We start from the raw sequence: 24,387 nt of genomic DNA, 5'->3' as shown, positions 1-24,387 counted from the left end.
TTTTTTTGAAGAAAAAAATATGTTCATTAGGGACAAAAACAAAATAGAAGATTTTGAGAGGACGAAACATCTCTTTTTTTGTGTACAAAACATCTCATTTTTATTATGAGAGAATAAGTTCAAAATTCGCAATATTTTTATGGACGAATATTTTTAAGGACAACAAACTTATTTAATCCGTAATTAAATATTATATATTTTCTATATAAAAATTAGGTGAACACTTCGGCTAAAATTTGTTTGGACATGTATCCATTATTCAATCATTCAATTACATGTCATATTTTCATTGTAAAATAAATTCAAATCATATTTCATATTTCCTCATGGGGATTACTTATTCAAAATTTTCACTTATTCAAAATTTTATCTAGCACGACGAAAAGTGGTCATCATGATGAAAAGTATTTGTAGATGATAGTGAGAACTAAGCACGAGAATCTTATTGATATTCATTAAAAATTTAACAACTATTTTTTGTTCATGAAACATCTATAGAGTCATGTAACGGAAACATAAGAGAGAGAGAGAGAGAGAGAGAGATAGAGTGACTCGGTGGTGTATAATGGAAAACGAATAGCATTTCTCACCCCACTATTAAAAATACATTGAAAAATTAAAATTTGAATCCCGGCCGCTGGAGTTATCCATATGTTCATATTTTATCACTGGGATCACTTTTTGTCAAAAAAATCATGGGGATCACTTATTCAAAATTTTATCTGACATGATAAAAAGTGATCCCCATGATGAAAAATGTATGTATGTGATAGTTAGACTGACCACGAGAATTTTGGATAAATAGATAGGGGGAGAGAGGGAGGGGGAGAGAGAGAAAGAGAAATCTCTCAGTGTTGGAGAATGAGAAATGGGAAGCACTTCCCACCCCACTATTAAAAATGCACATTGACGAATTAAAATTTAAATTCCAACTGCGGGAGTTATCCATATTTTCATATTTTATCATGGAGATTACTTATTCAAAATTTTATTAGCACGAAAAAACGTGTATGGAGATCATAGTGATAACTAAGCACGAGAATTTAATTGATATCCATTAAAAAAATATAGAATTAACAACTATTTTTTGTATATGACACTCACGCGTGAATATTGCTTCTTTGTGGTACAGTGACAATAAAAAATTTGAGAATAGGAACAAAGTTAAAGTATGTTAATATTCATTTGAAAAATAGTATAGAATTTACAATTATTTGTTGTTGATGAAATCCCTACAGTGTCCTGGGAGATGGAGATGATCTTTCAGTGTTGTTGGGCGGGAAATAAGGGAGTACTTTCCATCGCACTATGTTCATGTAACATCCTTAAACATTTATCGTATTTTCATAATCAAATAAACTAAATGAAATAAATCTTATAGACAATTGAAAAAAAACAGAGGCAGCCTTCTAAATGATATAAAATGATAAGGGACATAGACAACCTTCAAAAGAAAAAATAACATTATGGTATATTTTAGTCTTATGGGAGACTATGCTCCGAAAAAATCTTAAGGCCATGAAAAATCAGAGCATATATTCATTTGAGAATGAAGTTTAAATATTTATAGGGTCACTATATAGTTCCGGGATTGAAAATGAGATAAAGAATATATCTCATAATAGTGTAGAACAGGAAGCAAAGTAATACTCTTCATCTCGCTTTATCCTATAACATTATATAAAAATATATCATGCAAAATTTATATCAATTTTATCGTAGAATTTTAAACTAAATTACTCAAATAATATATCAAAATAAACACATAAATAATATTAAAAAAGAAAATAATTCCGTGCATGGCACGGGCTAACATACTAGTAACATTTCAAATTTCAGCCAAATGAAGTAGTTTTTTTGTCTTTTTCCACATAGGATTTGCTCAAATTGAATATGGGAGTGACATGTGTACAAACTTACCCTACAGCTGTGTTGGTTGTGTGTAGTTATAAAGATTGTAACTTTTGACTAGTGTAGTTTAGCCAATGAAATTCAACCAAAAAATCTATGCATTGGAACTTTTTCTTTGCATTTCTTTCTCATTCTCATTTCTTCTAAAATACTCTCTTAGTTTATTGTTTACTTTTTTTCTTTAGTTTAGTGGTTTTTTAGTTTCGTTATTTTAGGCATAAACGGCCTCAATGTCAATCGTTGATTAGTCATGATGATCTCATCCATGTTCTTTGATTATGGCGATTGAGATCGTTAATTGACAAGAGACTCTTTGAGGCCTATTAGGATCGTTATGACTAATCGAAAGGGATCCATCGAGATCTATTTTTACCCCAATAGGGCTGATAATGGGAGGTCCCCAAAAGTCGGCTTTTACCCACCCAAGAAGACTGATCATTACGACTAATCGAATGTAATCTTTCTTTAAAATGTAATTTTTTTAATGTTTTATGTTATAATATTCATCGTGTGTTTTGGGGTGGAAACTACTATTGCTAGTCATTCATCGACCATCATTAGTTTAGTCTTTGCCCTGCTTAATACGTTCCCTATGATATGAGTGCTCTTTATTTTTATCATAAAAAGTTAAAAACCAATACTAACATTTCAGCATCACATTCTTTTTTTTTTGACTACCCTCCACTCTTAATACTTAATTTATAGCTTCTCTCTACATCTGGCCACTAATTCATCTGAATCCATTACACCTAATTCATCTGAATCCACTAAACAAAGTACCTTTACAGCAAATAACAATATTTTTCTAAAACTTTTTATATCCATAATCAATTCTTCACTGTCCCTTCCTTTGTTTTTGCAAACTTGTTTGATGTCCATTCATTAGATGTGAACATTCTTATCAATTCCCCTTTGTTCTCCATATGGCCTTTTTCCTCTTACTTCTTCACAATTTGTATCCTCCTCTTCTGATATCTAGTTATTTGATTTGCATAACAAAAGACACCATTTGTTTGTACCTCACCTTCATTCAACTACTCTAAACTAGAGATATTTTGCATAACAAAAATGAAAGAATATACTTCAAAACAAAATGAAACTATGGGAGGGTGTGGAACATGGTACTTATGTTTAAAATCTAAGAAAGAATACAGATATGGATGAATAGAAAACATCACCTCAAAATTGACCCTTCATCCCTATTTAAACACAATTAAGTACATAGTTTCATTTGTGTTTTGCAGGTTATTATTACTTCATATATATTCTGACTTGTAAAAGCATACTGCATCTTTTTGTTTTTGGTTTTCTCTGTATCGTAAGTTAAACACTTTCAATTATCCTTTGATCATGTCATAGATGCAACATAACTTCAACGAACATAGAAAACAGTACACTATACAGGCCTTACCAAATTTCTATAAAACAGGAAACTTGGAACCACAGAAACTAAAAAGACTCTTACATTCGATAAAAATACGATGACCTAAACTACAGCTGACAAAATCATCTAGTAGGAAACAAAAGACTGATGTAATATTACAGGAATGTATGAAGCCCCTGGTGCATAAACCATAAACTGAATCTTCCAGAGACTCAAAACATCTTTATACTAGCATATCATCTTCTTATGGATTATCCAAAATACCAAAACATTAATATTACAGGAAGCAACTCTCATTTCATTGAATTAAAAACCAATACAACATTACTTATTTACAGACACTGGCAGGGTTGCAGGAAAAATCTAAAAATCTACATTAATTAAACACAATCATACAGAATCAAACGTTTCTAACTGAATTCACCGCGAATAATGAGCATGTGCTTCCAGCTGATCAATTTAGTTTCTTAACAACAGTGAATCCAAGCTGAATACATTTCTCTTTCCACAAATGATCTTAGAAATTTAGTTCGGCTGTTATTGCTAATTATGAGCGTGAACACCTGAAATTTCAATCAAGAAGAAGCACATTATTACCATTGTATTTAACCATTTATGAATTTGAAATGCACGATAAGATTATTAAATTCAATCTATAACAACATATAATTAATGAGTAAGAAAATATCAGTTTATCTCACCGGTGAAAAAGGACTTTTTGATTTTGCTAAGCTCTCCAGTGACATCTGCAATATTCATTCTTTCTTTCGGTGATTCCATTGAACAAATAATTCCAATCCTAAAAAGTGAAACTAAGCACTTCTCAATAGTTGGAATAAGATTTTCACGATTTTCATCTTGCATTGCTACTTCTACATCTCTTGATACAAGATGTGGATCTAAAATCTTCATAAGGTTATCAGGAAATGAAATTGCAACAAAATTATGCAGATTTTGACCCTCTTCAAAAACTTCATCAGTAGGTCTTCTACCGGTAAGCATTTCCAACACCAGAATTCCAAAGCTATACATGTCACCACATGTGGAAACTTCAGAGCCCATTCCGTACTCTAAAACATGTAGCAAAAGCTGTTAAACTCTGTCACTAGTAAGTAGTAAATTATTAAGTCTGCATTAAAATGTATGATTCAAGAATTTAGAACATACCTGGAGGAGCATACCCAACAGTCCCTTTAATTCCAATTGAACTAGTATCCTTCCGAGAGCTGCCGCCAATGGATAAGACAAGTCTTGCTATTCCAAAATCACTCACATGAGCAACCATATCATCATCAAGAAGGACATTGTTTGGCTTTAGATCACAATGAAGGACCAATTGCTCACAGTCTTGGTGGAGATAATGTAATGCATCAGCAACATCGATAATTACGTTTAATCTTTGACCAAGGCCCAATGTTGTTGGATGCTCTTCAATTAAAATTTCGGGATGCAACCATTGTTCTAAGCTTCCATTTTTCATGTAATCAAAAACTAGAGCTTTGAATTCTTGACCTTTGTAATCTGTACTCGAACAACATGTTATGATCTTAACTAAATTTCGGTGTCTAATATTTCTGAGTGCATTACATTCAACAATGAAACTCTTGTGAGCTCCCTTTTTTTGGAGGTTCAGGACCTTTACAGCAACAACATGATCTTCCGACTCAAGATTTGCTTTGTACACAGAACCAAAACTTCCTGATCCAATGAAGTTTGTAGGCGAGAACCCATCAGTTCCTTGATGCAATTCTTGGTATGAAATCTTAGCTAGTTGATCAATTGTTGGTGAATCAAAAGATCGTTTCTTATTTCTTTTCCTCATCCAGTACATAGTTATAATGAATGAAAGTATGAGAAAAAAAGAAATCACACTAACTATCACTGCTATCAACCTGAATTTATAATGTTTTGTGTGTTTCGTACCCTTGATAGGGCATGGTGGTAGATGCATCAATGAAATACCTCCACAAAGCTTATTGTTTCCAATCATTTCTACTTGGGTTGCATTTCCAAAGACACCATTGGTTGGCACCTCACCATCCAACATGTTAAAAGATACATTCAAATGTTCCAAAACAGTGATATTTTGCATAACATCAGGAATTGATCCAGCCAATCGATTTCTTGAAAGGTCTAAATATCTAAGATCTTTGAGAGATGCAAAAGAGGATGGTATTGTTCCGTTGAATGAGTTACCTTGTAAATTGAGGTACTCTAAGCTTATGCATTCACCAATAGTTTCAGGAATATTCCCAGACAAATGATTTTCAGAAACATCAAGCCAATCTATATTTTTTAGCATACCCACTTCTTTTGGTAAGCTACCACTCAAAGAGTTATGTGACAAGTCCAAGAGGTTTGTTAAAGAAAAAAGATTAAAAACCTCTAAAGGTATGGTTCCTCTAAGCTTATTATGAGAAAGATCTAGAAATTGTAACTTTTGACAGTTTCCTATACTTGGAGGAATATTTCCATCAAATATATTACGATATAAATCCAGATGGAACAATTGACTGAGATTTCCTATAAAGAGTGGTATATCACCTGACAACTTGTTTCGACCAAATGCTAACTTTTGGATATTTTGTAATTTTCCAAAAGTAGGTGGAATAATCCCTTCAAAGTAGTTATATTCCATGGTCAAGAGAATTAAGCCAATTAGATGTCCTAATTCTGCAGGAATTTTTCCTGATATCATATTATCTCCGAGATATAGTTCTCCAAGTTCAGCTGATAAATTTCCTATGGAATTTGGCAAAATACCTCCAAAACTATTATTGAATATAGAAACCGCTTGCAACTTACTACAATTTGTCAGAGATTTTAAGAACTCCAAATCCTTAGTTGAGTTGTGACCTAAATTGTTCCCTTCCAAATTGAGAAATAGAAGATCTCTTAGCCTTCCTAGAGTTGGAACTTGTCCGACAAAATTATTGTTACTGATATCAAAAAATTTTAAGACAAAAGATGCATTTATAATGGATGTTGGAATTAGACCAGAGATTTGATTTTGGCCGATTACAAAAGCTTGGAGATTGGGGAGGGTGTTGAACATGTTGGGTAGTAGAGGGCCATGAAAGTTATTCAGTGTTAGTGAGATCTCAACAAGTGATGAGATATTGTAAAGACAAGAAGGAATCATACCAGAAAAATAGTTCTCGCCAAGAAATAAAATTGTCAAGTTTCGGAGGTGACATATTTCTTGTGGAATATCTCCATCTAAGTTGTTAGAACCAGACGAAAAACCCGTTAAGCAAGAAAGATTCCCTATGGATGAAGGGATTCCTCCGGTTAATTTGTTTTTCCAAACGGTCATTCGTTGAAGCTTTTTCAAAGAACCGATTCCAACTGGTATTTTACCAATGAGAAGATTCCCATCCAAGTATAAATCTTTGAGATTGGAGCAATATGTCAAGTTGGTAGGAATTTTACCCTGAAACGAGTTATTGGTAAGATAAAGTTGTTGCAATTGTATCAACTGACCCAACTCCTGTGGTATTTCTCTATAGAAGCTATTGTTTCTAAGGTTGAGATTTATCAAAAAGGTGAGATTGCCAACATGAGGAGATAAAGAACCATGTAACTGATATCCTTCTAGGTTCAACCCTATAACTCTTTCATTCATTGGGCTGCATTTGATTCCATGCCACTTGCAAAAGTGGATGGAAGAATTCCATGATTCAAGAGTTCTATATGGGTCATTGGATATTGATTCTTTGAATTTGAGCAATGCCAAATGATCTGTTTGGTTTCCTATTATTGCAGCCACTGCCACAATTAAGTTAGAGGTGAACAGAAAAAGAAGATGAATGTATATGTACAAAAGTATAGAGGACAAAAAAAGAAAAGGCTTCATTTTGCTGAGGAGTAAGAGGTTTCTGCTATAGCTTTATTTGGATTTGTTAATTTATGTGGGAACAGTACATAAGAAGCATGTTCCTTCACCCCTTTCCTACATACATTTAAATATTCAAAAGAGATTGTATTCAAAAGTCAAGTCAATTGATCGAACAAACAAAGAAACACGACACATGGGAGTCAAAGTGGAATGACAATCCAATTTGACATATTATGTGGACATTTGATCTCCACGATTCCTACAATTATGATTTATAGGTTAAGATATCTTTCATCAGAATCAACTTTAACCATTCCTTGACTTTGTCTGCATAGTTTTTTTTGGAAGTATGACTTATTGTTTTGATGGTGTGCCCATGTTTTTTAGGGTACCAAAATATTTTTGGTAAATTATTCTTTTCGCCTCTTAGTTAAATTGTTGGTTTTACTTTGATCCTTTAATCAATTTGACTAACAGAAACAAAGTTAGGGAACATAAACGGAACGTTTTTTAATTTCAATAACGGAACGTTTATTAAGTATCTGTATTTTCAATAACGGATCGATTCATGCTTGGTTTGTATGTTTTCTGTTGCTCTACATGATGAGCATATAATGATGATTAAACCTCCATATCCCCTAATTAGCCTACACTCTATTAACCTTTTTTTATTAACCAGAGATTAGAGTTTGGCTTATTGATGATTCTGATGATTCATGTGCAAGTTTAGTCGTAGCCATAGGTACCAAAAAAGTTAATAATAACTTATGTGGTTGTGTATATGGCTAACTCTTTAAGGGTATAGTTAACAGATGATTAACTGATTCAGTGTATAAATTTCAAAGTTCTTTTATAGCAACATAACCAGGGGAGATATGCAACTATACAATAAAATATTGGTACTAGAAAAACTGCAAATTTATAGATATGGATCACTTTGAACACAGGCAAACAGAATCAAATACAGCTAACCAAATTCAGTGAATAACATATTAGTAAACTAAGCAGTGCTAAATGTGCTTCCAGAGAGACCATTCCATTTCTTCACAACAATTCATCAACCTGAGTTACTGATTATGAGTGCAAACCCCTGAAATTCAAATCAAGAAAAAGCTCATTATTAACATTTTATTTTGTAATTTAGGAAATTTTTAATTGCAAAAATACGACGAAAAAAATCAAATTATAACAGCATAAGCAACATAATTAATTGGTTAAGATTCAAATACGCATATAAAAATATTTGTTTATCTCACCGGATAGAAAGGCCTGTCTGATTATACTAAGCTCTCTAGTGACATCCACAATAGTCATTCTTTCTTTTACTGATTCCATTGAGCAAATAAGTCCGATCCTGAAAAGTGAAACTAAGCACACCTTTTCACTTGGAATAAAATCCTCTCTGTTTCCATCTTGTATTTCTACATCTGCAACTTTTGATAAAAGATGTGGGTCCAAAATCTTTCTTAGATCATGAGGAAATGAATTTACAACAAAGTTATGTAGATTTTGACCATCTTCAAAAAATTCATCAGTAGGTCCTCTACCGGTAAGCATTTCCAACATAAGGATTCCAAAGCTATACATATCACCACATTTGGACACTTCAGAACCCATTCCATACTCTAAAACATGTAGCAAAAGTTGTTAATAATATATGTCAGTAGTATAATATTAAGTCTACACCAAAACACAGGAAAATTCAAAGAAACATTCAAAGATTCAAGAATTAACAACATTCCCGGTGGAGTATAGCCAACGGTTCCTTTAATTCCAATTGTACTAGTATTCTCATGAGAGGTACTGCCAATGGTTGACAAGAGTCTTGCTATGCCAAAATCACTCACATGAGCAACCATGTCATCATCAAGAAGGACATTGGTTGGCTTTAGATCGCAATGAAGTACCAATAACTCACATTCTTGATGAAGATAATGCAGAAGCAACATCGATAATGATATTTAATCTTTGACCGAGGTCCAATGTTGATGGATACTCTACATGTAAAAGCTCGGGATGTAGCCATTGTTCTAAGCTTCCATTTTTCATGTAATAAAAAACAAGAGCTTTAAATTCCTGCCCTTTATAATCTATACTAGAACAACATGTTAAAATCTTAACTAAATTTCGGTGTCTAATATTTTTGAGTGCATTACATTCAGTGTTAAAATCTTTACGGCAACAACATGGTCTTCCGACACAAGATTTGCTTTGTACACAGAACCAAAACTTCCTGGTCCGATCAAGTTTGTAGGCGAGAACCCATCGGTTCCTCGATGTAAGTCATGGTATGAAATCTTAGCCAGTTGATCAATTGTTGGTGAATTAAAAGCTCATTTTCGATTACTTTTCCTCATCCAGTAGATAGTTATAATAAATGAAAGAATGAGAAGAAAAGAAACCACACTAACTATCAGTGTTATCAACATGAACTTATGGTGTTTTGTTCCCTTGATATGGCATCGTGGTAGATGCAGTTGTGCAATACCTCCACAAAGCTTATTGTTTCCAATAATTGCTACTTGTGTTGCATTTCCAAATACACCATATGTCGGCACCTCACCTTCCAACATGTTGAAAGAAACATTCAAGTATTCTAAGCTAGAGATGTTTTGCATATCATTAGGAATTGGTCCGTAGAATTGATTTCTTGAAAGGTCTAAATTTCGCAGACCTTTGTTTGAAGCCAAAGAGGATGGTATTGTTCCGTTGAAGGAGTTCCCTTGTAAATTGAGGTACTCTAAGCTTATGCATTCACCAATAGTTTCAGGAATATTCCCAGACAAATGATTCTCAGAAACATCTAGCCACTCTATATTTTTTAGCATACCCACTTTGCTTGGTAAACTACCACTCAAAGAGTTATGTGACAAGTCCAAGAGGTTTGTTAAAGAAAAAAAATTAAAAACCTCTAAAGGTTTGGTTCCTCGAAACTTATTCTGCGAAAAATCAAGATATTGTAACGGGGTGCAGTTTCTTATGCTTGGAGGAATATTTCCATTAAACATATTAAGATGTAAATCCAAATGATACAATTGACTGAGATTACCTATAAAGTGTGGTATATCTCCTGACAACTTGTTTACATTCAAACTTAACATTTGCAATTTTTGAAACTTTCCAAAAGTAGTTGGAATAACTCCTTCAACTAGATGTCCTAATTCAGCAGGAATTTTTGTTGGAGTAAGCCCTAAAAGCCAATATGTTTTGATAGAATCTTCTTTGGAATCATGACTTTGATTTATATATTTAATATATATAAAAGGCATTTCTTTATTATGTTTGTTTCAAACTAATAAAGTCCCTAGAATAGCTAGTCTAATTAATGGAACATTAAGTGTGACTTAATAGTGAGACTCCATTAAACATAAGGACACTATTCTTAAAGTATCCGTAGTCAAGTTTTACTGTGATGTGGGATAACAGTAAAACATAGAGACTATTATGTGAGTAGACTGATGACCTCATCTCACGTGTCATGGATATGAGATATCAAGTCTTCACATAGATATAAATATTAGGAGTAATATTTATATTGGATTGACCCGCCATGAGAATGCTACATAGTATGTTATGAAAAGTGTCATAAGTTATTCTCATAGTGATAATGGTGTATACCACCCTTCGACCTGAAACCACTATGGACCCTAGATGTGGAGTAGAGTACTTAGTTGCCGTTCAAACATTATCCGTAACAGGATGACTATAAAGTCGGTTGATGGGTAATCTATAAATCATGCTGAGGGACATGAGTGACCTAGATGGAATTTGCCCCTCCTACATAACAGGAGCAATATCTGTAGGCCTCTTGATGGAATATGACTGATAAAATGCGTGGCCACGCCGAACTAAGTCAATATGAGATATTGAGCTTATTCGTTGCTCAGTATATTCTGGGATCAAGAAATAAGATATTGAACCATACAAGGGTGACACGATCTATGCCTTATGTTCAATATAGATATAAGGGCAAAGGGGAATTATACACATAATCATTATCACGGAAAGGTTACGTCAGATCACATGACATTCTCGTCACTTGGGTAGCAGTGATGTGTTGCTAGATACCGCTCACTGTTTATAATATTAAATAGTGATTTAATATTATCGCCAACGTTCCGAGAACCTATAGGGTCACACACATAAGAACAGATAGAAGAGAGATTAATTGAATGGATGAGATTCATTTATAATTTGGTACACCGTAAGGTACGGTGGAATTAAGTGAGAAATACAGTACACCATAAGGTATGGCACACACAAGTGGTTCTATAAATAGAACCTTTGTGGTGACTTATTTTTCACGTGAAAACAATTAGAAAACCTAGCCGCACTAGGATTTCTTGTTCTCTCAATCTCTCTACTTCCGATCATTCACAGCTAGCACTGTAGACGGAGGGGCTGTTCGTGTGGACTGAGTAGAGGCGTTTGTCGTTTGTGCAGCGCTCGTGATCAAACTCCTCGACGCTTCAAGAGGTAAACATATGAACTCATAGTGATTCTTATTATTCTAAGTGTTCTAGGTAAAGGGGTTTTTCCGCTCTTGAGTTTGATTTTTAAAAGAGTTTTAAAAGTCTACCTCATGATCACCCTTCAGTGGTATCAGAGCAAACTTAGTTACCTTGAGTTCTATATGTTCGTTTACTGTTTTGTTAGCGTGTTGATAAGAATATGATTCTTATCACTAATATTTTGTTCAAACGCTTCAAGAGATGATTTTGCGATATACACCAAATTTTAATACGATTGAAAAATTGTATGGTGGAATATGATTTCGTTGAATATGGTATATCCAGCTTTTGTCATTTGAATCGTTTGAGTAAGAAGAGTTACAATCTTGTCATGCTTAATTTATTTTAATTTGATTGAAGTAGAAATTAACACCTTTTATATATATGGAGGTCATATTGTAAATATGATTTACGGTATGATATTCAGAATTTTGATTTGATATTGATAAACACTACTACTGCACATGTTTCTAAATTAAATTTTGATTTAATAAAAGTAATCAGATTGTTTTTGTTTGTCGGTTTGCATACTTGTTTAAATATCAAGTCAAAATTGTTCCTAATTTTGCAATCACTATTGGATATTGATTTTGCTATGGCATTTGAAAGGTGTTTCAAATAAATAAATAAATAAATTAAGTAGCATGTCAGATGTGTAACCCCATAATCTATGATGGCCATTCAAACTAATTTTAAATTGATGTTACTATTTGATTCAAAAATTTGGATATCAAAACCCGTGAGATGTTTATCAATTTTGACCTTTTTGATTCAAATAAAGAGTCTTAAATAACTTACCATATTTATTTTGTCATATATTGATACATCATCATTACGGGATTTGATTTAAATTTATGAGTATCAAAATATCAAATAGTGTGAGCCAATTACGGAGATTCGGTTTGATATATTTTTGAATTCGATTCATTTATATACATTAGATGTATTTCGACAGCAGACTCTCTTTCGTTTAAACGTGCTATATACAGTAATTAATTAATTAATTATTAGAGGTGTATAGTTATGGCCTTAGCGTGTTTGGTGTTTATTTTATTTGGTTCAAATACGGCCTGCGTGTCGTGGTTTATTATTATTATTTTAAATACGACCTGCGTGTCGTGACAATTTATTTACTTTATTTATTTATTTTAAATAATTGTAATTGCTCGTGATGACGGGAGACAAAGTCAAACAAAGGATGACGATGGAGAAACTTGAGAAGTTTGCTCGAGGGTCAAAGAATTGTAATAAATTAGTTTATTTAATTCTTTCGTTTTAGGAGGCCATAACTATACTACCTTAGTTTATTTTATGTATGTGATGCATGAGATGAATGTTTTAATTATATATGTTTTGAATATTTTATATAATTGTTAAACAAATATTTACATGAGTGTCATGTAAATTGAAACACGTTTTGTATGAGATACAAAATACGGTGAGATTAAATTTAATTAAAATCCCTTAAAAGAAATATTAAGTTGAAAGCTTTCCAACATTTAGCACCCTTCAAGATCAATATCGATCAATGTAGGTTTTGCCAACGTAAAGTGCATTGTCTATATTGATAAGTTGCGGTGAGGTAACTAGTTTACCCGATTGCTATTCATTGGGTCTAACTTAACTAAAAGAAATATAATATGATTATATGATTTTAGAAGCAAGTGTTGGGTTACTCCATATGATGGATTAGAATAAGTGTTATTCACCCAACGGAAAGGATATGAGAGTTGTATGAGATACAATTGGAAAGAAGTTTCCTACCTAAAATAACTATGTTTTGTGTAATCAGTCCAACGCTGACTTAGAACATAGTAAAATATGGATCTCATTCCCACTAGAAAATCTTCCAACGGGATTTTCCGAATCAAATGTCGAGGGTCATTTGGTTTGAGTAAAATAGTGGGAGCATATTTAATTAAAGACCTAGTTAAATATGTTTTAATCATGATACAAATATTCTTATTTTCGTAGTTAGATATATTTGACATATATTTTATATTTTACTGTAAAATGTCCTTACGAAGGATAAATAGTTCAGAAAAGAGTTTTTGAATTGGTACATGTATTGAGAATTGTTCTCTCAAATACGAGAAAAACTACTAATGATTTTGAAAGAGTTAAAGTTGAAGAAAGAAGTAAGACTTCTTCATTGACCTTGTTATAGAAAGTTAAATTATCCACTTTTTATCTTAGGTATATGATACCGGTTGTTAATTTCATATTTGTTGAAATATGAAGTTGTTTTAAAGAAGTGAAAATTTGACTATAGATAAAATCAACCTACGATTAAAATGAAATAGTCTCATTGATCGTAGAAGTTGAGTTTGACACGGAACCAAATAATTGTTATTAAGTTTCCTTTGATAATAGAAACGTTGAACCTAAACCTTGTATTGACAAGAAAAATGACTGCTTGCATGAATAATAGACAAGTGTTGTTACATTATTCCAACAATGTTTTCTATTCTAGTGTTCTAATCAAGTAATGGAATTGAGTTCCATCAACTTGATAACCTTATATATAATAATCATGAAAAGGAATCAAATAAGATTTGAACCTTATGCATATTAGTAGCAATATTGTTTAGTATTAATAAGTGAGTCACACATTTCTAGATTCCATAGATAGGAATTTTGGACTCATTTGATTTATATCATTTGAAGGATGTGAGTTCCACTTTTAAAATAGTTCAGTATGTCAATTACCAACTAAGGTAAAGTGACATTTGATCTATTTGAAATATATACATATGAGATGTATATGAACTACTAAACTAATTATTTGCTAGATAAAATTTTATTTCTTTTACTTCATTTACATTACTAATTAGCTTAGTAGATGTGAATATGTGTGGTTGACACAAAGTATGATTCTTTGAATTTGTTCAAAGAATTTATGAATGAAGTAAATGAATAATTTTGAAAAGTATTAAGACCATACGAACAAGTCGTAATGGTAAATACTTAGATAAGGAGTATAGTAACAACTATTTATATTACATCATGTTCGACATGATTACAAATAAGATAGTTCGTTTATATCTCCAGCGACTCTTTCGAAAAATTATTTTAATTAGAGTTATTCTTTACCCACAAAAGTTCCAATAAAAGAAATCATAAAGACACCATATTTGATATGGAGGTAAAAGTACCTAGTTTGACTTTATGGTAGTTTGGGATTGTACGGTTTATAAGATAAACATAATTCCAACTTGGATTAATGTGTATTTGTGGAGGGATCCTAAAGAAACTTAGAAATACTAATTCTACAACACTCTCTAGGACAAAAGTTGTTTTGTTACTATAATTAAAATATTCCTTTAGAAGGAATGTGTCTCTAAAAGAGATAGTGAGAGTGATGTAGAACTTGAGTAAATTCGAGTACCACAAAACACATGTTTTTGAGAATGGAACATGAATCGGTTCAACAAGAGTTGTTGTTGGATCACCAGTTCGAGTAGCACAAGACCTATATAAGTCGGATATGTCATATCACACAGTTGAGAGTCACGGTTTTACCATGACTCGACAAGGTGATATATGATGCTCATGGAAGATGAGAATGTGACTTATAAAGAGTCCATGTACACAAAACATATATGGATATTGTTTTGTCATCCAATTGAGTAAGACTCATAGGATAAATATGAGTCTTGTTGTAAAGATTCACATGGATGGTATTGTGAATACCTTTATGGTGTGGTTAAATGTGAAAGGTTTCACACAAATCATGATGCAATTATGATGAAACCTTTATTTCAATCATAGTGCTTAAACTCATTTGATTCCACTTGTAATTATTGTATGTTTTACTACGAGTTCTGGCAGATGGACAACGAGGTTACATTCCTTAATTGGAATGACCTTACATATGTATTTGACATATGGACGGAGTTTCGTTAATCTAAAGGATGCTAGAAAAGTATATAAATTACAAAATTCATTTATGAATTTGTTCAAATTTCTCAAAGTTGAATTATCAGTTTTATTGATCAAGTTTTATGAAAACAATGATTAATAAAGGAACTCTTGTGCACACAAGAAAGTCAGTGGGAGTATTTAAATTAATCTGGTATTGTATGTGGATGACATACTGATCATCAAGACAATTTTCATACACTACACATGTAAGACATGATTAGGTAATTGTTTCTTGATGAAATACTTAGGCGAGACTTCCTAAAAGTTAGGAATCAAGATCTATAGAGATAGATTATTGACATATCTCAACCTTAGCCTATGTACAAATTTGATGAAGTGTACAGACACCTCATGTGCTTAACTTTATTGAAATTATTGCACACGTCACATGATGTATTTTTGTCTCAAAGACAATATCCAACCTCATTGGATGAGAAAGGGATGCATGAGAAGTAACCAAATGCTTTGGCAATTGGGTTGATCATGTATATCATGATATGTACTAGACCAGATGTACTATATGCTATTAGCATAAACAATATGTACCAAATTATTTCTAGTGATTGTCATTAGATCACCATCAAGAATATCCATGGATATCTTAAAAGGATTAAGGATGGCTTCTTGATTGGATCTGGAAATGATCATTGTAAATGAGTTACAATGATACTGATTGTCCAAAACCGAAGAACAGTATACCCAGATTGTAGTCTGGAATAAACTTTATGCTCGGATGTCAAATCTGTAAGCTTACAAGCTTCAGAAGATTGATATATCTATTACAAAGGTCAAATATATGATTTGAATCGTTTGTCTCATAAGATGAGGCAGAAAATTATTTTCCTTACGTTGCAGATTCCCTTGACCTCATTAAAGATGGTAATGGTTTAATCTTGCAAGCAACGGAAAACCAGATCTCACCAACGATTCAAATACAAGTTTTGACACTTTATTTCTTTTGATAGAAGATCAAAAGTGTAAATTGGAAGATGTATCGGGTACCAACATAGGAAAGAGTTCCTTATCCACTAATAGAAAATCTTGCATAGAAGATGCTTGATGATCACGCTAGTCCAATAGATGTTGAGTTAATATCTGATTGGCTTTAGTGCTAGTGGGAGATTGTTGGAGTAAGCCCTAAAAGCCAATATGTTTTGATAGAATCTTCTTTGGAATCATGACTTTGATTTATATATTTAATATATATAAAAGGCATTTCTTTATTATGTTTGTTTCAAACTAATAAAGTCCCTAGAATAGCTAGTCTAATTAATGGAACATTAAGTGTGACTTAATAGTGAGACTCCATTAAACATAAGGACACTATTCTTAAAGTATCCGTAGTCAAGTTTTACTGTGATGTGGGATAACAGTAAAACATAGAGACTATTATGTGAGTAGACTGATGACCTCATCTCACGTGTCATGGATATGAGATATCAAGTCTTCACATAGATATAAATATTAGGAGTAATATTTATATTGGATTGACCCGCCATGAGAATGCTACATAGTATGTTATGAAAAGTGTCATAAGTTATTCTCATAGTGATAATGGTGTATACCACCCTTCGACCTGAAACCACTATGGACCCTAGATGTGGAGTAGAGTACTTAGTTGCCGTTCAAACATTATCCGTAACAGGATGACTATAAAGTCGGTTGATGGGTAATCTATAAATCATGCTGAGGGACATGAGTGACCTAGATGGAATTTGCCCCTCCTACATAACAGGAGCAATATCTGTAGGCCTCTTGATGGAATATGACTGATAAAATGCGTGGCCACGCCGAACTAAGTCAATATGAGATATTGAGCTTATTCGTTGCTCAGTATATTCTGGGATCAAGAAATAAGATATTGAACCATACAAGGGTGACACGATCTATGCCTTATGTTCAATATAGATATAAGGGCAAAGGGGAATTATACACATAATCATTATCACGGAAAGGTTACGTCAGATCACATGACATTCTCGTCACTTGGGTAGCAGTGATGTGTTGCTAGATACCGCTCACTGTTTATAATATTAAATAGTGATTTAATATTATCGCCAACGTTCCGAGAACCTATAGGGTCACACACATAAGAACAGATAGAAGAGAGATTAATTGAATGGATGAGATTCATTTATAATTTGGTACACCGTAAGGTACGGTGGAATTAAGTGAGAAATACAGTACACCATAAGGTATGGCACACACAAGTGGTTCTATAAATAGAACCTTTGTGGTGACTTATTTTTCACGTGAAAACAATTAGAAAACCTAGCCGCACTAGGATTTCTTGTTCTCTCAATCTCTCTACTTCCGATCATTCACAGCTAGCACTGTAGACGGAGGGGCTGTTCGTGTGGACTGAGTAGAGGCGTTTGTCGTTTGTGCAGCGCTCGTGATCAAACTCCTCGACGCTTCAAGAGGTAAACATATGAACTCATAGTGATTCTTATTATTCTAAGTGTTCTAGGTAAAGGGGTTTTTCCGCTCTTGAGTTTGATTTTTAAAAGAGTTTTAAAAGTCTACCTCATGATCACCCTTCAATTTTTTCTGATATCATATTACCGCCAAAATATAGTATTTTAAGCTCGGTGGATAAATTGCCTATAAATTTTGACAAAATGCCTCCAAAGTTATTTGAGGTAATAGAAAATATATTTAATTTGCTACAGTTTGTCAAAGATTTTAAAAACTCTAAATCCTTAGCTGAATTGTTACCTTAATTGTTGTCTCCCAAATTCAAAAGGTATAAATTTATTTACTCCAATAGAAAACTTTTGGATGTTGGGGAGGGTGTTAAACATGTTGAGTGGAAGAGGGCCATGAAAGATATTCAATGTCATGATAAGCGCAATAAGTGATGAGATGTTGGAAAGACAAGAAGGAATGGTACCAGACAAATTGTTCTCACTCATAAGTAAAAATCTCAAGTTTTTGAGGCGACAAATTTCTTGTGGAATATTTCCCTCTAAGTTATTAGAACGACACGTAAAATGCATTAAGTGCGGAAGATTCCCTATGAATGAAGGGATTCCTCCGGTTAAATTGTTTTCATAAATGGCTATTGATTGAAGCTTTTTCAAAGACCCAATTTCAATTGGTATTTTGCCAATCAAATTGTTCCCTCCCATATGTAACTCTTTGAGTTTTGAGCAATATGTCAAGTTTGTAGGAATTTCACCTGAAAAAGAGTTATTGCTGAGAGAAAGTTGTTGCAATTGTAGCAAATTACACTTACCAAACTCCTGTGGAATTTCTCCATAGAAACTGTTGTTTCCAAGTTTGAGATATTTTAGAAAAGTGAGATTACCAACATGGGGAGACAAAGGTCCATGTAACTGATATCCTTCTAAGTACAGCCCTATAACTCTTTCATGTATGGGGCTACATGTGACTTCCTTCCAATTGTAGAAGTGGATAGAAGTATTCCAAGATTCTTTGAATTTGAGCAATGAAAAATAATCTGTTTGGTTTCCTAATATTGCAGCCATTGCTACAATTTTGTTTGGGGCAAAGCACATTAAATTGAAAGACAAACAAGCTCTTTAGCGACTTACCGAGACAGCCGAGAAAGCAAACATGGAGCTTTCATCATTGACTCAAACAAACATCAGGTATTTGCTTTGTCATTGAGCAACTCACACTCTTTTCTCGTGCTTTATGACTGTATGATTCTGCCTCGTAAGATTTGTGCATCCTTAAGCAAGAATTAAATTATTATTTTTTTTAAAACTTGGTGTCCGGCCCTAGGACCGACTAATCCAAGGGGACCAAGCAAGGTTTACTAATATATAATTATGACTATTGGGAAGTTTTAATAAACACTGAGTTGTATGATTTTAAATTATGGATGAGGTGGTCCCGATTGTCGTCATTGTTGTTACTATGCAAGCATTGCAACTGTTGCGGTGTGAAATAATTTTAGCACCACTTTACCATTACACTATTTACCCATCAAAGCAGAGTTTCGGTTTGCTCTGTAAATATTGATTGGGAAGTTGCTAGAAATACACCGTTGAAGACTGTTTAACGTCAGATTTTTCATTATAACTAAAGTAGATTGCGATCTGGGGTTCATAAATTTTTATTTTTGGTCAGAAGATTTTTAAATGAACATGGCCGAAATAATCTTATGCGGTTTCTGATGTGGGATGTTGCCGTTGCGGAGGTGGCCTAGTGGCCACACACAGGAAGGGAGAAGGGTGGAAGCCTAAGGTCTAACCAACATAAATTGTTTCATTCTAGTGGAGACAATACTTCATAATTAGAACTAGAACTTTTAACTATTGATGCCAAACACAACATTGTAGTATAGCTATGCTTTTGTTTAACCACTTTTATGAATGTTACTGTTATATAACTACCTTAGTCGGTAGTATAGAAGAAAACTGTTAGGTTTTTTTTATGACCAAATAAATTGTACACTCATAGATTTTGGTTTTGCATGTATTACTGAATTAACAACCATATATTTTACAAGTATAAATTTTTACAACCTGCAATATATATGTATTTGTATTCTCAAGTTTCATACAAGTAATTTCAGATTTGTAAAAGGAAACTTGAAACAAGTAGGAGTTTGGTCAATCACCCTTAGTTTGAACTAAGAAACCCCAAGAAAGTTGTGGATAGGATCAAATGAATGGAAATATATTAGTAGTGAAATGTGCACCTGTCAATCATAATATCATGTTTCTCATTCCACTTTCAGGGTTTCCTACAAATCATCAACCTTAAATGAAGTACAAGTTGTTTGCAGGTAAATCGACCAACACCATCACACAAATTAATTTTTGCAAACTAAGCATCCAAATGCCACATGTGCTTCCAACTGGACCATTCTATTCATTTAAAACACTGCATCATGCTGAGTACACTTCTTTTTCCACGGATGACCTTAGAAATTTAGTTTGAGTGTGAGGACCTGGAAATCAAATAGAGAAGAAGCTCATTATTACCTTTGAATTTTGTAGTTTATGAATTTTGAAATGCACTATAAGATGATTAAAATCATAACTCCATAAGCAATTACAAAGTTGGTTATGATTCAAATAAGCATATAAAAATATCAGTTTATCTCACCAGCAAGAAAGGCCTTTTTGATTATGCTAAGCTCTCTATTAACATCCACAATATTCAATCTTTCTTTCGGTGATTCCATCGAACAAACAAGTCCAATCTTAAAAAGTGAAACTAACCACTCCTCTACGCTTGTAATAAGATTTTCACTGTTTCCATCTTCTATTACTACTTTTGCATCTCCTGATACAAGATGTGGGTCCAAAACCTTTATAAGATTATCAGGAAACGAAATTGAAACAAAGTTGTGCAGATTTTGACCATCTTCAAATGTTTCATCAATAGGTCTTCTACCGGTAAGCATTTCTAGTACCAAGATTCCAAAGCTATACATGTCACCACATGTGGACACTTCAGAACCCATTCCATACTCTAAAACATGTAGAAAAAGAAGTTAATACTATGCCACTATAATTCAAAGAAACAATTAATGTAAGATTCAAGAATTTAGAACATACCTGGAGGAGCATAGCCAACAGTCCCTTTTATTTCAATTGTACTGTTATCCATTTGAGAGGTTCCGTCAATGGCTGAGATGAGTCTTGATATGCCAAAATCACTCACATGAGAAACCATGTCATTATCAATAAGGACATTGCTTGGCTTTAGATCACAATGAAGGATCAATTGCTCACATTCATGATGAAGATAGTGTAATGCAGAAGCAACATCAATAATTGTATTCAATCTTTGATTAAGATCCAATGTTCTTGGATGCTCACCATTTTCTTCCCTTGGATGCAACCATTGTTCTAAGCTTCCATTTTTCATGTAATCAAAAACTAAAGCTTTAAATTCTTGACCTTTGTAATCTGTACTAGAGCAACATGTTAAAATCTTAACTAAATTTCGGTGTCTAACATTCTTGAGTGCATTACATTCAATGATGAAACTCTTGTGAGCTCCCTTCTTTTGCAGGTTCAAGACCTTTACGGCAACAACATGATCTTCTGACACAAGATTTGCTTTGTACACAGAACCAAAACTTCCTGATCCGATCAAGTTTGTAGGCGAGAACCCATCAGTTCCTCGATGTAAGTCATGGTATGAAATCTTAGCTAGTTGATCAATTGTTGGTGAATCAAAAGATCGTTTTCGATTTATTTTCCTTATCCAGTAGATTGTTATAATAAATGAAAGAACGAGAAGAAAAGAAACCACACTAATTATCAGTGTTATCAACTTGAATTTATGGTGTTTTGTGTGTTTTTGACGCTTGATATCGCATGGTGGTAGATGCAGTTGTGCAATACCTCCACAAAGCTTATTGTTTCCAATAATTGCTACTTGGGTTGCATTTCCAAACACACCGTTTGTCGGGACCTCACCTTCCAACATGTTGAAAGAAACATTCAAGTATTCTAAGCTAGAGATATTTTGCATAACATCAGGAATTGGTCCGTACAATTTATTTCTGGAAAGGTCTAAATATATAAGACCTTTGAGAGATACTAAAGAGGATGGTATGGTTCCGTTGAAGTAGTTCCCTTGTAAGCTGAGGTGTTCTAAGCTTATGCATTCACCAATAGTTTCAGGAATATCCCCAGACAAATGGTTCTCAGAGACATCTAGCCAAAAAACATGTTTTAGCATACCCACTTCTCTTGGTAAGCTACCACTCAAAGAGTTACCCGACAAGTCTAGGCGAGTTGATAAAGAAAAAAGATTAAAAACCTCTAAAGGTACGGTTCCTCTAAGCTTATTCTGCGAAAGATCTAGAAATTGTAACTTTTGACAGTTTCCTATGCTTGAAGGAATATTTCCGTGAAACATATTATAATATAAATCCAAAAAATACAATTGACTGAGATTGCATATAAAGTGTGGTATATTTCCTGACAACTTGTTTATACTCAAACGTAACATTTGCAAGCTTTGAAACTTTTCAAAAGTAGTTGGAAAAATTCCTTCAAACTGATTAGATTCTAAGGACAATGATATTAAGCCAACTAGACGTCCTAGTTCAGCAGGAATTTTTCCTGATATCATATTAGCATCAAGATATAGTAAATTAAGCTCAGTAGATAAATTCCCTATAGAATTTGGAAGAATGCCACCAAAATAATTATGGTAAATAGAAACCACATTCAATTTACTACAGTTTGTCAAAGATTTTAGAAACTCTAAATCCTTAGCTGAATTGTTACCTAAATTGTTGAGTTCCAAATTTAGATGGTATAAATCTTTTAGCTTTCCTAGACTTGGAACTTGTCCAACAAAATTATTGTTAGAGATATCAAGATAATTAATGGAAGAAGATGCATTTATAGAAGTGGGGATTGGACCTGAAAATTGATTTCCTGAAATGCCAAACTCTTGGATATTTGGGAGGTTGTGAAACATGTTGGGTGGAAGAGGGCCATGAAAGTTATTAAATGCCATGTAAAATATAGTAAGTGATGTGATGTTGTAAACACAAAAAGGAGGGGTACCTGACAAATTGTTCTCACCAACATGTAAAATTGTCAAAGTTTTTAGGCGACAAATTGCTTGTGGAATATCTCCTTCAAAGTTGTTACGACCAAAACTAAGGTGTGTTATGAATGAAAGATTCCCTATGAATGATGGGATTCCTCCGGTTAATTTGTTATTAGAAACAGTCATTCTTTGAAGATTTTTCAAAGAGGCAATTTCAATTGGTATTTTACCAATGAGATTGTTCCTAGACAAGTATAACTCTTTAAGATTGGAGCAATATGTCAAGTTTGTAGGAATTTTACCTACAAAAGAGTTATTGGAGATATGAAGTTTTTGCAATTGTAGCAACTGACCCAACTCTTGTGGGATTTCTCCATAGAAGCTGTTGTTTTGAAGGGTGAGATTTTTCAAAAAAGTGAGATTACCAATATAGGGAGATAAAGATCCATGTACCTGATATCCTCCTTGGTTCAATCCTATAACTCTTTGATGCATGTGGTTGCATGTGATTCCATGCCACTTACAGAAGTGGATGGAAGAATTCCAAGATTCAAGAGTTTTATATGGATCACTGGATATTAACTCTTTGATTTTGAGCAATGCAAAATGATCTGTTTGGTTTCCTAATATTGCAGCCACTGCCACAGTTTTGTTATTAGTGTCAAACCACATTAAATTGAAGGTAAACAGCAAAAGAAGATGAAGGTATAAAAGTGTAGGTGACAACAAAGAAAAAGACTTCATTATGAAATTTAGTTATGTTTGTGTTGGATAGTTTTGTGAGAATAAAGAGGATATATGCATCCATTTAAATAGTGGTGGCAAGAGCTAGTTCTGAAGAATGCAAATTTAATTTTTTTATTAAAATCACACACCAAAAAAAAAAAAAGAGAGATTATATTGAAAAGTCAAGTCAATTGATACAGAGTGCATGTACATGGAGCTAAAAGTCATTACTATATTTCATCTATCATGTCATTACTCATGTCCTGATGATGATTACAAACAAATACTGTACTACCTTTTCAGGGGGTAGAAAACCGTAAGATAAGGCCAAAACTACGCTACTATGTGGACCAACCGATAATGACCCACATTACAATCTCACAAATTATATTACTCAATTTGCAGAGAAAATTGCAAACACTTGACATAAAATTTGGGGTGAAGGAAACTCAAACTTAACACAACTGGCAAATCCCAATGCATACAAAATAGTATTTTGAAAATACTCTTTGATTGCTTATTCACTTTGACACATGAAATCGATCTCCAATTCAACTGTGTGTAAGTGTCTTAATGTAACATTTCTGTTAGAAATT

At 33.2% G+C, this 24,387-nt stretch overlaps 2 protein-coding genes and 1 pseudogene across 2 annotated transcripts; all 3 read right to left on the bottom strand.

Annotated features, from left to right (window-relative positions):
- Window positions 1–3,203: 3,203 nt before the first annotated feature.
- LOC123907497 (probable LRR receptor-like serine/threonine-protein kinase At3g47570) lies at window positions 3,204–7,269 on the bottom strand. Its single transcript, XM_045957798.1, has 3 exons — window positions 4,463–7,269; window positions 3,997–4,365; window positions 3,204–3,858 (listed from the first exon to the last, which is right to left on the bottom strand). Exons 1-3 carry the CDS (start codon window positions 7,149–7,151, stop codon window positions 3,839–3,841), a joined length of 3,078 nt encoding a protein of 1,025 aa, XP_045813754.1. The 5' UTR covers window positions 7,152–7,269; the 3' UTR covers window positions 3,204–3,838.
- A 1,085-nt stretch (window positions 7,270–8,354) lies between these two features.
- LOC123904254 lies at window positions 8,355–19,059 on the bottom strand (annotated as a pseudogene).
- A 945-nt stretch (window positions 19,060–20,004) lies between these two features.
- On the bottom strand, window positions 20,005–23,964 carry LOC123907495 (probable LRR receptor-like serine/threonine-protein kinase At3g47570). The gene is made up of 3 exons (XM_045957795.1): window positions 21,106–23,964; window positions 20,651–21,019; window positions 20,005–20,492 (listed from the first exon to the last, which is right to left on the bottom strand). The coding sequence occupies exons 1-3, from the start codon at window positions 23,807–23,809 to the stop codon at window positions 20,431–20,433; spliced, it is 3,135 nt and encodes a 1,044-aa protein (XP_045813751.1). The 5' UTR covers window positions 23,810–23,964; the 3' UTR covers window positions 20,005–20,430.
- Between the last annotated feature and the right edge of the window lie 423 nt (window positions 23,965–24,387).

The sequence above is a fragment of the Trifolium pratense genome, linkage group LG2 (genome assembly GCF_020283565.1).
Source record: "Trifolium pratense cultivar HEN17-A07 linkage group LG2, ARS_RC_1.1, whole genome shotgun sequence".
In the NCBI taxonomy this organism is placed as follows: domain Eukaryota; kingdom Viridiplantae; phylum Streptophyta; class Magnoliopsida; order Fabales; family Fabaceae; genus Trifolium; species Trifolium pratense.
The sequence above is the reverse complement of the archived record's forward strand: the minus strand, read 5'-3'. Positions and strand labels throughout refer to the sequence as shown.